The sequence below is a fragment of the Spermophilus citellus genome, assembly GCF_964194105.1.
Source record: "Spermophilus citellus genome assembly, chromosome: 10".
Lineage (NCBI taxonomy): Eukaryota > Metazoa > Chordata > Mammalia > Rodentia > Sciuridae > Spermophilus > Spermophilus citellus.
In genome coordinates this window covers 96,668,239-96,682,584 of record NC_138197.1, presented here as the reverse complement: position 1 = coordinate 96,682,584, position 14,346 = coordinate 96,668,239, and the positions used below count along the sequence as shown (strand labels likewise).

The 14,346-nt window shown below is 35.1% G+C and overlaps 1 protein-coding gene across 4 annotated transcripts in view; it reads right to left on the bottom strand.

Moving 5' to 3' along the window:
- Positions 1-14,346, bottom strand: part of NAV3 (neuron navigator 3) — a 353,745-nt gene that overhangs the window by 83,782 nt on the left and 255,617 nt on the right. For all 4 annotated transcript variants that reach the window (XM_081309697.1, XM_081309698.1, XM_081309699.1 and 1 more), the window contains exons 13-15: positions 3,934-4,066; positions 2,899-3,169; positions 1,231-1,939 (exon numbers count right to left, since the gene is read on the bottom strand). In XM_081309697.1, the coding sequence (XP_081165823.1) occupies positions 1,231-1,939; positions 2,899-3,169; positions 3,934-4,066 (1,113 nt within the window). The remainder of the gene's footprint in view (positions 1-1,230; positions 1,940-2,898; positions 3,170-3,933; positions 4,067-14,346) is intronic.

Below are 14,346 nucleotides of genomic sequence, written 5' to 3'. Positions count from 1 at the left end.
ATATGAAGTAATGGCATAATGATTACAGATTAAATTGCAATGAAATCCATATTTTCTACAGTGAAATATTTTATGACGAATATGAGAAATTGTTTCATAGGTAATGGACCACAGGAGGGCACTATTTGCTTTTCCTTAAGCAATGCAAATATTTACTCTTGCTATAAGCTGTAATTTATTCTTTCCAATGAGGATCAACCTTTCAAAATGCCAGTTCTTCAGGATTAATATTTATATTGAGAATTGAACTTTCTAGAATTAAAAAAATCAACGATTGCTAAATGTTTTAAGACCAATTATTTCCAAAATATCAAAGACCTTGGTTTAGTTAGCAGAATAAAAGCAACATTAAAAGCATTGAGGTAATGAACTGTAAGTCATGCTCTATAATTTCACAGATGAGAAAACAGACTCAGATAGGTATAACTTATTTGTTTCAAGTTTTTAACTATATTTATTTTCCTGCCACTTAGGTTATTTAGAAACAGTTATATTTCTGAGAACTTCACCTATTTGATACCAAAGATCATACTGTTGCAGAAACCAATCATGTGCTTACCAGAGTCCTGACAAAGAAAGCTGATGAAGAGCTAGAAAATAGCCTGTCATCCTATATCAAAATTCCAACTGTTTTCAAACCTTGCCAATCATATCATACCTTAATTTTCTTTAGTATGTCAAGATATGGTACTGTATGAATTTGCCCTATGTAATCTAAGAACACAGCATCATCTATATTATGACCATTGACTCATTAAGAACCAGCCATATCACAAAACATTGGAAGTCAATGCTGATAGTCATAAAGACTGACTGCTTTGATTGATGAAAATCTACTGAAATTTTACAAGCTATTACTTTGTTTTAATCACTATCCCTGAGTATTGCCATCTGATTTCAATTCTCTTACATATGCTGTTTGTATTGCTAATACCACAATGATAATGCAATTGCAAAGTTTGACCATTTCTCAAAAGGAGCACCACTTTTTTGCTACCTATGTATATGATCAGATTCTTAGAACTCTTTGCATTTTACAAGATTCTAAGATATATGCATCTTAGAAAATGTGTATTTGGGATATATATCTATCTATATATATATATATATATATCTATATATATCTATATATATATCTATACACACACACACACATACACACATATATAAATGTTTGTATATAGTGTATGTGACACTATACTTTTTATGCATCATTTTATATATCCTTACCTTCGAAATGTAGGTGAAGCAATATCTGGATACTTGGATCCTGGCTGCCTGAGCCCTTGAGTGCCACAGGCACTGGCAGAGGTGGGGCTGGATTTAGGGGAACCTGACAAAGAAACACTCTCTGAATCTGAGACTGCTACTTTTTCTTTCTCCTTGTCTGTTTGGTTGACAGTGACAGGGCTTGAGCGCCCCGACCCAATCTTGGTTGGTTCTCTTAGTTTTGAGGTGGTGGCACCAGCTGACTTGCTGCTGACATTGGAGTCAATACTGCTGGTACTGGACCTGTGGCCACCTCGTCCAGGAATACCACTGGTGCTGGACTTTGAAGGGCGAGGCAAGCTGCGGTACTGTAGGGTGGTCTTGGAGCTCACATGCAGCACAACGTCATCTTGATTCTGTGAACCATCCAAACTGGTTTTTCTCCCTGCATTTGACTTCCCACCAATGGCGGCTGATTTGGGGATTTTGCCCAGTGTTGCTGAGCCGCTTGTTATAGTCGCTCCGCTGCTAGTGATCATAGTAGAAGACCCTACTCCACTTGGTTTCTTAAATCCAAATGAGCTGGTGGCAGTGGATCTTCCAATGCCTGAGGGGGGCTTTTTCCCCTCATCTCCACTGCTTTTCCCTGCATCTGAAGGAGACCTTTGTAGGGAGGATCCTTTCAGGGGAGATTTCCCTTTCTCAGAAGCTTTGGCATCATCGGTTTTCCCTAATTAATGAGAAATACACAAATATGGGTCTGCACATTTTGGTGTCATGTCTCTTTCTAAAGTAATGTATAAAATGCGAATGTTTCTTTATATTATTTCAGCTCCTAAATGTGAACTGGTTCAGATCTTGGCGTACAATCTAACGTATTGGGAGGACTGAGTGTGTAAGCACAAAAAACTTTTAGCTGTCAGAGGAAATTTGATCAGAGATGGAGGAGATAAAATGAAAACAAGTACTTATGCTATCTGTTAATATCTCATGTCTTGCAATTCTCATGCTTTAAAAGGATAACACTTGACCCCATCAAGCAAAATATTAGAAAAAGAAAATATAATACATTGAAATGATTATATTTGGATGACCTGTAACATCCATACTTCAGGTGGCACTGTTTAATAAAAGTTTAATAAAAGTTAAATAACTGCTTAAAAAAAGTTAAGGGGGACAGAGAGTTAAAAAAAAAAGAAGGAAAAGGTGCGTTCTTTCAGAATTCTTTTACTCTTTTCTTTTAAAAAGTCTAATCCCAAACAGAATCTTAAATATCCAGCATCCTAACCCATTAAATTAGTGTGACTGCTTATGTCCCTCAGAGTTTGTGATGAAGCTCAGTGGCATAACTAACATAAATATTATAAATTTTCCTAATGAAGTTCGAACAGATGGAGGTGCACTGTTGATTCAGTAGCCTTATTTTATTTCTCCATGGCCATAAATGATCACAACACACTAAGACACTCCAGATATCCAAACTGTGAGGGAGGTCTCTAACGCATGCCTAGATGGTCATATTCATGTGGCATTAGATGAAAAATGTGTGTGAAATTTAGTTAAAATGTTATTTAAGTATATGGAGAAGAATCTGATTTTAAAAGAGAGCTATTTTTAAAGAAAATAAAACTGAATTAAAACAATAAATTAAAGCACTTTTATGAAACAGCTGCCAAGTGCCAGGCCTACCAGGAGTCTTGAGTGCACTTGTCCCAGCTTTCTGTCTGGCAGGAGTCCCTCCCTGGGCGGATGTGCCTCTCCTCCAGGAACCCGTTTGAGAAACAGACAGGGAAGCTTTCTGGCCGGTCTTCTCGGGGTCCTCAGGGAGTCCCGAGGAGCTACTCTTCCACTTGCTACCTCCATCGCCATGACTGTCAAAATCCTCTTCTATTTTTTTCAGCTCCTCGGGACTGTCCCAGGTCTCATCTGCTGCGGAACGTTTCTCCGAATCCGTCTTCAGCTATGAAGAAAAATACTTCAGAAAAACTCTATGCAGAAAAATCTATAAAGTGAATTAGGCACTGGAATGCTCTCCCAGATAACTGGTTTAAAAAAAGCTGCAATGATTTATACGTCTTCAAAAGGATTCCTGAGACGATTCTATTTTTATCTATGTCTTCATTTAGGTTTCATTAATTTTAGCCACATAATTCTCACTTGCACAGATTAGAGAATGTCAGGATAAATATGTGCAGAAAAACCTAATTAAACACTCCAGAAAGGAAGGAATTTTCTGTGTCAAATGTAACAAGGAAAGGTAAGACAAGATAAAAACTTAATTATTTAATGTCCATTCTTGACTTGCCATTAGTACATGAGAACTAGTAATTCATTTCAGGGATCAAAATAAAATTAATCAAGCACTATCCAAAGGTTGGCTATTTGGAACAAATATATCAATATTAATAGGAAACACATGACAACATAGGTCTTTCTAGGTTAAATGGTAAAAATAAGAAATACATATATGTAAGCTGCTTTCTATGATCAAAATGAGGCTGAGGTGCACATTGTTGCAAATCCTAAGGCTGTAGCCCTAGCAAAGACTAAGATAAAGACACTTTGGGGACCAGGGAAGCAAAATGAATCCTTCTCAGCTCTGGCTTAATCAGTTAATGCAATTATTTCAGGGTAGGAGGCTGTGCTACGACTTAATCTAATACAAAATAATTTGGGGGAAGAAAGTAGCAGAAGCAGTGGTAAAAGAAAGAGGGTAACTCCTACCTGAGTGTTCTTTCTGGAAGGGACAGTGATGTTGGAATAAGAACTGACTGAAGAAGTGGTGTTCAGGTCATCAGTGCTGATGTTATCGAGGGTGTCACTCAGGCCACTGCTCACAGAACTGCTATCATCCCAGCTAAAAGCAAGACATATAGTAGTAATGAGTTCAACCCAGGACACACAGTGCAAGTCATTACATTTTCATAATACGTTGATCAGGCATTAGGAAGGCAATCTTTTTTTTTTAATCTTACGTTGAAATATTACTTATTTCCCACTTTGGGAAAATCATGGAAATTGAGTGCCTACCTGTGAAAAATCTTATCTGAAATTTAGAAAGAACCAGTGTCTACAGTAGATCCAAGTTCCAGGGGAACTTGTGGAATTAATGAAAATATTGATACAAGTATTGCACAATATCAGGAAAGAATAATATTCAACTGGCTTTTCTTTTTCTCCCTAAAAAAACAACCAGAAATTATAAAACATGATTCATTCAACCTTTGTTGTAAAAATTATAAAAAAACCCTGTGTTTTAGTCACAAATCAGAAGGTCATTTTCATTCTTTTTTCCTACCCTAGTATCTCCTTCTAAACAAATTTTTACCCCTCACACCTCAGATAGAGCCCTAATATCCAGAATGTACAAAGAACTCAAAAAATTAAACAATAAGATAGCAAATAACCCAATCAACAAATGGGCCAAGGACCTGAACAGACACTTCTCAGAGGAGGACATACAATCAATCAACAAGTACATGAAAAAATGCTCACCATCTCTAGCAATCAGAGAAATGCAAATCAAAACCACCCTAAGATACCATTCACCAACACTTAAATATTGAGATTCATTCAATCATATCGACATCAGTCAGAATTCTGACTGATATACAATATCCTCCTTTCTAACTTTCATGCTTTGGTCTTTTCTAGTACAACCTCACCTGCTAAATCTGGGACAGTGATTAAAAATTCACATCTGGCCATGACACTGCCCTGCTACTCTCTCAAAATCTCTCCTTTCCCAAGCCCTAGATTCTAAAATAAAATATATTTGCTTCACAGGGTGCATGACAAAATCCACTTTCGGTATAAGAGAAATATCTCGAATTCTGAACCTATTTTTTTTCATCTAAACAAGAATTATCTGGGCTATATTAATACTCCTGTGCAGGCTAACAGACTCCTTCACTTAATCAATGTGTTAGATGGTGCAGAAATAATATAGGATGAGCAGAGTCACCTGAAGGAGAGTGGGAACTCTGCTCTGCCAGGGGGTGAAACACAGTCCCTTTGTTTACTGACTGGCTCTCAATCAATTATGAAATATTATCACTTATCTGTGCTATGTTAAATGAATCTTTGCATATTAGACTCAGAAATAATATTAAAGGAAAAGATAGTCTCATGAAATGGACAGGTTGCTTTAGATATCCTGTGAATAATCCAACACTGAAGAGTGTACTCATAAGGAAAGCATGAGCAAAACCCCAAAAGAGTGATGAATGTATTTTGAGCTACATGATAAGTTAAAAATAATAGCGATGTATTCAGATCACACATGATACTGCCCAAAAAACTAATTATCAAGAAAAAATGAATTTATAGAACTATCACTAATGATGATCCTTCCTTGGGTATGTATTTTTCTTGAGATTTTATAACACCTCATGATTGCTAAAATATTTATAAATAAATGTGATTATTATCAATAACAATTATTTTTCAATGTCAGCAAAAATGTATTTTCTATCACTATAGCAAATATCTGTCATCTGTGGAATACCTTCTGTATATTTTATTTTGATAGTTTCTCACATCAGGAGCCATAAGATCCCAAAGTAGAATATAAAGGAATTCACACTTCCAGACTCCCAACAGACAGCAGCATAGGTTCTATCCACCATTTATGCCCACAGAATCACAAAGGAGAAAAACCATATTTAGTGAACAAGGTAGCAGAATTGTTTGAGTCTTTTCCATCAGCTAGAAGAGTCATTCAGTTCTTCCCCATTAGCACTGGCAGATATCTGGCCTCTTATTCTAAGAGTCAGAGGTACCCACTGGTAGCAGAGTCAAGGTGTATGGTTTTCTAAGAGCCCAGTTCTCCAATCAGCCCCCAAATCCAAAGAGCCTTCTAACATTATGTAGTTCCAAAGCAAATTCTGTATTTTGCAATTAAGAACCTCAATCAATATACTCATAATTCCTAAAATATCATTCATTTATTTATTTTTTTTATGTTTTTATGTATTAAGTAATTCACATAATACCTTCTCACAGGAATATGTGTATATCAATTATAAAAACATAAATACGCACTTTGATAACCACTAATATAAAATAAAACTCAGGCTCATTAACAAGAAAGATATCAAGTTAATGAGAAGATAAGCCACAGACCGGAAGAAATATTTACAAAATACATATTTAATAAAGTACTGCTACTCAAAAGACATAAAAAGTCTCAAAAACTCAACAATACAAACAAGTCAATTAAAATGGGCCAAAACTTAACAGACACCTCAGTTAAAATGATACACAGATGTGTATGAGCATATGAGCATATGAGGAGATACTAAAGACTGTGTCATTAGGAATTGCAAATTAAAACAATAGTTACCTACACACCTCAGATGGTGAAAATACAGAAAATGATGGCCAAATGCTGATGAGGATGTGAAATACTGAAACCCTTATTCATTGGCAGGAAGAAAAAAGACATTTTGATAGTTTCTTATAAAAATAAACATATCTACACTGTATGATTCAGCAACTACATTCTTTGGTATTTCAAATGAGATAAAAATTCACGTCCACACAAAACCTGAACACAGACATTTATAGTAGTTTTATTCACAAATGCCAAAACTTGTAAGCAACCAAGAGGACCTTCATTAGACAACTGGAAAATGGAATATTATTCAGCATTCAAAAGAAATCATGTATCCAAATACAAAAAGACACAGAAGAAACTTAAATGCATGTTACTAAGTGAAGTAAGCCAATATGAAAAGGCTACATACTATACTTCTAAACATACAATATTCTGGAAAGAAAGCAGAGGCGCAGGGGCTGACGGGTTGGGAGAGAAGGATAAAGAGGTGAAATATGAAAGATTTGTAAGGTAACAAGACTATTCTGTGTTATACCAAAATGGCTGATACATATCCATACATGTTTTCCCAAATTCATAGGACATACAGTATCTAGAGCAAACACTAGTGTAAACTTTTGAATTTGGGTAATAAGGATGTGTTCATGAAGGTTCACTGATTATAACAAACATATCATTGTGGTGGAAAATGTTATTGGGAAAGGCCCTGATGCATGGGGGTAAGGGGTACATAGAAAATTTCTTAACTGACTGCTCAAACTTAATAAAAGATTAAGACTAAGGAAGGAAGGAAGGGAGGGAGGGAGGGAAGAGGGAAAGAGGGAAAGAGGGAGGGCGAGAGGGACAAGTCTTTGTCCAAACAGGGCTTTCCATGTGGCCTCAGTCTGCTTCTTTAGCTTAGATTTTACATCCTCTGTCTTGTGTTCTGCACTAGAACTTGGGACTGTGTGTGCTTCCAATCACTTCTGCTTTGAGGATCTGTCCCCGCTCTCTGACCAAGCTGCACTTGGCTGCATGCCTCAGTTCAGGGGCTTGTCTTGTAGGAAGGTGCTTACTCTCTGTTCTCAGGAAGACTTAGGTACCTCTTCTATACTGTCATGACACACATATGTACCTCTTGGACTGGATTTAGCATACTGTTTTGTAAAAAAAAAAGTGGATCATTAACCAATATGTTTCCTGAGCTCAAAATTATGAGGGTTTTTTTCTTTGAATCACTACTGTGAGGGAAATGCATAACATTTCAGTGTTGAATAAAAGTCTTGAATTTTGTTGAGATTAAGCGAAAGGCAATTACTGAGGTAATCTCTCATACTTAACACGAGTTTTTAAGAATTATGTACCATCCTATGTTCTATATTCAAAGAGTGAAATTAAACAGAAATGTAAAATTTTAATGAGCATTTTTAGGTGACTATTTCTCTGGTAGAAAGCTAGACATCAAAATTTCTACTAATAGCTTTTTACTGATATAAATCCTGCATCTAATATAAAGTTAAATGCTACAACTACTACTGTAATCATAACATGTACTTTTGTATTTGCTTATAAACCATTTAATGTCTCAAATGAACACAATGTACCTTTGTGGTTAAAATTACATACATGAATGATTCCAAAATGAGTCAAAATTTTTCACTCAATAGAAAACTGAAACATAATTATCTAACAAATATAATAAAAGAACAAATTTCAAATTTAGTTTGTTGTCATTGAATAAAACCAATGGATTCATGGGGTTAAGGTCTTGTATTTGACCTTTTCAGAGTTACACAACTAATATGTTTACTGCATTACACAGTTCTGACTTTCCCATCTCAGTGTTTTGTGGAATGTAAATGAATCATTTCCATGAACCACTTTATACTATCTTACATTCTTCTAGCTCCTCAAACTGCTTTCCCTCTAAGATCTCAAACTCCAAAATCTCACTTTTTGGCAATACTCTTCTATGTTTTCAGCACTCTAAAAATACTGTGTTCTACTTTTTGTGTCCAGTTTTATTTTTTCTTTTAACTCCACTCATCCCTTACTAAATGATGGGGGATTCAAAGATGTTGAAACCAAAAGATAGTCTGAGTGAAGGCTTAATAAGTACTCTATTAATAGTTCTCCTTCCTCCCTAATAGTCTTTTATATAAATCTTAATCCTGTGTTAATTCAAATGTATGTTTTACTCATTCATATTGTCTTAGTCCTTTTCTGTTTCTATAACAAAATTCTTTTACAAAGAAAAATGGTTGTGGCTTGAGAGGCTGAGGCAGGAGGATCACAAGTTCAAAGCCAGCCTCAGCAATGGTGAGATGCTAATCAACTCAGTGGGACCCTGTCTCTAAATAAAATACAAAATAGGGCTAGAGATGGGGCTCAGTGGTTGAGTGCCCATGAATTCAATCCCAAGTGAAAGGAAGGAAGGAAGGAAGGAAGGAAGGAAGGAAGGAAGGAAGGAAGGAAGGAAGGAGGAAGGAAGGAAGGAAGGAAGGAAGGAAGGAAGGAAGGAAGGAAGGAAGGAAGGAAGGAAGAAAAAGGGTTTATTTAGCTCATAGTTCTGAGTATTCAAGAACAAGGTACTGGCATTGGTCTAGCACTGGTGAGGGATTCTGGCCACACCACAACATGGCAGATGATATTACTGGGCGGGTGAGTGCAGAGGAAGAGATCACATGGCAATCAAGAAAGCCAGAGAGATTCAGGAGCCAGGCTTACTCTTTATATAACAATTTGTTACCATGGGGTTAGGTGGAGTCCCAAGAGAACTACATTAATCTCTTCCCCCAATAGCCCACTCCAGTGACCTAAGCATTTTCCACTAGGTCCCACTACCTCTATACCATCACAGTGAAGACTGAATTCAATCCAGAGACTTTGGGAGCTTCAGTCAAATGATACCGAAACCACAGCATACATTTTAGAAGATGGCAAGAAAGTCAATTAATTATAATGAACAAATGCTTATAGATTTAAGCTATTAAACTCCAGATAATTTCTCTGGACTGCTCAGAAATTCTAACTTATATGAAAATAATTCTCTTCCAAAGGCACAGTTTTAATTTCTTTCCTTCTTCCTCTTGATTCTAAGATTTTCTCACTAAAACTGTCATCAAATTACTTTAAAATATTTCAATAACATCCACGAATTGAATGATTGCTCTCCTTTAAATATATTATATAATCTCCCCAAAACTCTATAATGCAGGCATTATTATTATTACCTTCATTTTAAATACAAAGTTTTTTTTTTTTTTGAGGAGAAAGAGAGAGACAGAGAGAGAGAATTTTTAACATTTTATTTCCCAGTTTTCGGCAGACACAACATCTTTGTATGTGGTGCTGAGGATCGAACCCAGGCCGCATGCATGCCAGATGGGCGCGCTACCGCTTGAGCCACATCCCCAGCCCCTTCATTTTAAATCTCAGGATGAAGAGGCTCAGGTCAATTAAGTCACATGTCAAGATCTCATGATGGTAGAGATGGGATTTGAACCCAGGAATTCTGACACCAAAGCTTGGTTAGCATTATGCTGCCCTACCTTCTTGAAATATTTCAATGATAAGCATTTATATTTAGGCTCTTAACTTCTCCTGAGTCTTCCTAGTCCTTTACTTATTTCCTTTTCTTTGGGATTTCTTTACATCTCTCAGTATTCTAAACTTATCTTAGTTTCAGTCAGCTTTTTTGCTGTTGATCTGACCAGAACAATTATAGAGGAGGAGAAATTTATTTGAGGGCTCATGGTTTCAGAGGTCTCAATCCACACACAGCTGACTTTATTCCTCAGGTCTCCAGGTGAGGCAGAACACCATGTAGCAAGAGTGTGGTGAAGGGAAGCAACTTACATAGTGATCAGGAAGCACATAGAGAGACTCTACTTAGCAGATACAAATATATACCCAAAGTCATGCCCTAATTCCCACTCCCTCTAGCTATACCCTACCACTTCAGTTACCACTCAGTTAATCCCTATTGGGGATTAATTTACTGATTGGGTTAAGACTCTCACAACCCAATCATTTCACTTCTGAACCATCTTGTATTATGCCACACGTGAACTTTTGGGGAATGCCTCACATCCAAATCATAACAATCTTCTTAAAACATTTTAGAAATTCTTCCTTGGAAATTGCCCACCTTCCACAATTTTACCATCACCTTCATGATTATGATACCCAAATTCACATCTCTAATCCAGAATGCTCTCCTGAATACAAAATCAGCATTCCCTGCCTTATTTGGACAGGTTTTCAAGGATGTGCTGTCAACATCTCAAATGTACTCTATTTAATTAACATCATTTCTCTTCAAAAATTCTTCTCCCTTTTCATTAATTGGCATTACCTGCCAATCCTTCTGCCTTAGTACATTACTCTTCTGTTTCTTCTCAGCACCATTATCAAGATCTTTAGTCTTCAATATTATTCAGCTTTGTGGGGAATACACCTCCCTTTTGTTCCACATTCTCATTTCTACACTTGGCACTCATTCCATAAAACCTATTAGTCAGCAATAAACATAAGTTCCTCTCCTTGAACAGCTCAATGTTTACTGGGGAGAAAACAGTTTCAAGGAATGATTATAACATGAATTGGTGTTGTAATGGAAGTGAGAGTAAATATTGGCAAAACAGAGCCAATATTATTTCTTTGAAGAGTTGACAAATTTCTTTCTGATAGAAATATTACAGTAGTGACCAGAAGACCAACTACTATGATAATTAGTAGCATTGCCACCTGTTATAATCATTCATTTTCTTGTGCATTTTCTATCTTCTTGGTTATAGTACAAATTACTCAAAATAAGGAACTGTGCTTTATCTCTATAGCCTTAGCATATATCATAGTGTCTGTTATTCAACAGATGGCTAAGATATGTTTGTTAAATAAATAAAGCAGTTTTGCTTTTGAAAACACTGCTTCTATTAAGTGATTTTAAATTGGATTAAATCCAATAATAAACACAGTATTGAGGAAAAAAACTGTTTGAGTTTGACTTTTTTTTTGCTAAGCAAACTTGAAGCAACAAATTTTGATTGATGACAGCGTTATTTTCCCAATTTTCAAGTTTTATGACCTTGACTTTGGTTTCTTCTTTGGTTTTATAAACATCAGATTTCTCCCTAGTTGGGATGCAATTAATCCTGCTTGCTATGGCATAGTTAATTAAGTTGAAAAAAATCTTCAGAGAGAATATTTTTTTTACTGAAAAAATTATTAACATAATTAGCTTTAAGTTCTCAAGTCTCATCAAAATATTTTTTCATCCTTTCATTTTTAATTGCATTAAGATAGGATAAGAATTCTGGACTACATTCTTTATAAAAGGGCAGCTCTTCATCCCTGCCAACTCTTCATCTCTGTCAAGTCTGAAATGAATATTTGACTAAATTTTCCCTTAACAATTCATGACCCCTCCATAAATTTAATTCTGTAGATCTTATCCACATACCTTACATTAAGGCATTGTATTGTTTCCTGTTTTGAAATACTCTGAATCAAGCTATTAAGAATATTCACACACCAGTCTGCATGGACATGTTTCTTGGGTAAATACCTAAAAGTGCACGTGGTGGGTGAATGGAAGAAAATGTAAACTCTTTTTCAAAGTGTTCATATAACTTCACATTCTTTTAAAAAATATTTTTCTTAGTTGTAGTTGGACACAATACCTTTATTATATTCATTTATTTCTATGTGGTGCTGAGAATCGAACCTAGTGCCCCACATGTGCTAGGCGAGGGCTCCATCACTGAGCCACAACATCAGCCTCTAACTTCACATTCTTAACCTAAGACAATTTTAGTTGTTCCATAGCCTTGTCAATTCTTTGTACTGTCAGTTTTTGTAATATTAGCCAATCTACTTGTATATCATTATGATGTTAATTTGCATTTCCCTGATAACTAAGGATGCTGAACAATGGTTTATGTGTTTATAACTTTCTGGTGACATGTATGTTCAAATTTTTTACTGGGTTATCTTATTGTTGAGTCATAATATTTTTCTGCATATTTTGTATACAGATTCTTTTCAGTTACATCTAATGCAGATATTTTCTCTCAGTCTGGCTGAAAAATGAAGTTTATAATTTTGATAAAGTGGAAGAATTGTTAATAGTTCACAATGTAGTTTTTCCTACAAAGAAATCACTGTCTTGCCTAAGGTTGCAAAGATTTTTCTCCAATGGTTTCTAGAAGAATTATATTTTAGCTGTAGCTTTTACATTTAGGTATATGATAAAATTTGAAATGGCAGTACATAAGTTTTCTAAAGTATAGATACATATTTTATTCAATATCTTTTGATGAAAGGATTATTCTTTTCTTTGTTTATCTTGGCACATATACCATTAAAAACTGTTTGATCATATAGGTGTGGGTCTATTTCAAGATTCTCTATTCTGTCCAATGATCTATATGTGCAACTTTTTTGATAAATATCACACTCTATTGACCCTGTATCTTCAGATTATGTCTTGAAATTTGGTATATATACATCAACTAGATTTGTACTTAACTTCTTTGGAAAAATTGCTTTAGCTATTTAGGCCTTTATATTTCCATTTAAATTTTAGAATCAGCTTCTCAGCTTCTATGGAAAGCCTGGTGGTGTTTGACTGGTATTACAATGAATCTAGTGATTCAAGTAAGAAATATTAATATCTTAATAATTTTGAGTTGCTCAATACGGAAACAAGAAGTATCCCTCCATGTATTTTGACCTTTATTTTCTTTCAGTAATAATTCCTGAGTATATCATGTTTTCTTTTTGTCATATGTCATAAATGACAAATTTAAAATTTTCATGTTTCAACTTTTTATTGCTAGTATGTAAGATACCCGTGAATTTTGAATCTTGGCTTTCTGTGATACATTCTTGCTGAATTCACTAATTGATATTAATTTCTTTTTCTTCTTTTTTTTGGTGCTAGTGCTAGGAATTGAAGCTTTCATTTTAAATTCAGCTCCTTTGTCATTTCTTCATGCAATTTTTTCATGTCAACTGTAAAAAAAGATAGTTTTACATTTTCTTGGTAATGCGTGTGCTCATTCTGATATACTTAAATATTAAAGCATCATCAAGATGCTGGGGCAGTGGTACATGCTGCCTGGAATTCCAGCAGCTTGGGAAGCTGAGGCAGGAGGATCATGAGCTCAAAGCCAGCCTCAGCATAAGTGAGATGCTAAGCAACTCAGTGAGACCCCGTCTCTAAATTAAATAAAAAATAGGGCTGAGGATGTGAGTCCAATCCAGAATCAATGTCTCTTACTCATAACTCACAAAAAGACGTTTTTCCCATGTGATGATCAACACTGTCTTAATATTTAATTCTAGAAAGAAAATTCAAGAAGTAATGGATACTATAATATCAAGGAAACAGAAGAACAAATAAAAAACTTGATTTAGATTTTCAGTGAAAGTTCTTGAGAAAATTCATAGTATGGGAAAATATAAAATGAAGATTTATATCACAATTCAAATTAAATTCCAAATGACTTCAGAATGAAAAGTAGAAGACTATCTTGGGAAATATATATTTCTTCTCTCTAGACAAGGAAGAATTTTCAAATAATAAAAGCAATGAAGAGCATCATAAAGAAACCAACTAGACTTTAAAAAACATGTTTTACTTTCTGTTGGAAACGTGATCTGAAAGTGAAAAGATAAAATGCATAAAAGGTTTCTATTGCACTTAAAATGCAATAGAAAGTATTTAAAATTCTTACTGTCTGGAGCTCCAAGTAGTAAGAATAATACTAAGTGTCTACAGAAAAAAAACGGCAAAGAATATTAATATAGTATGC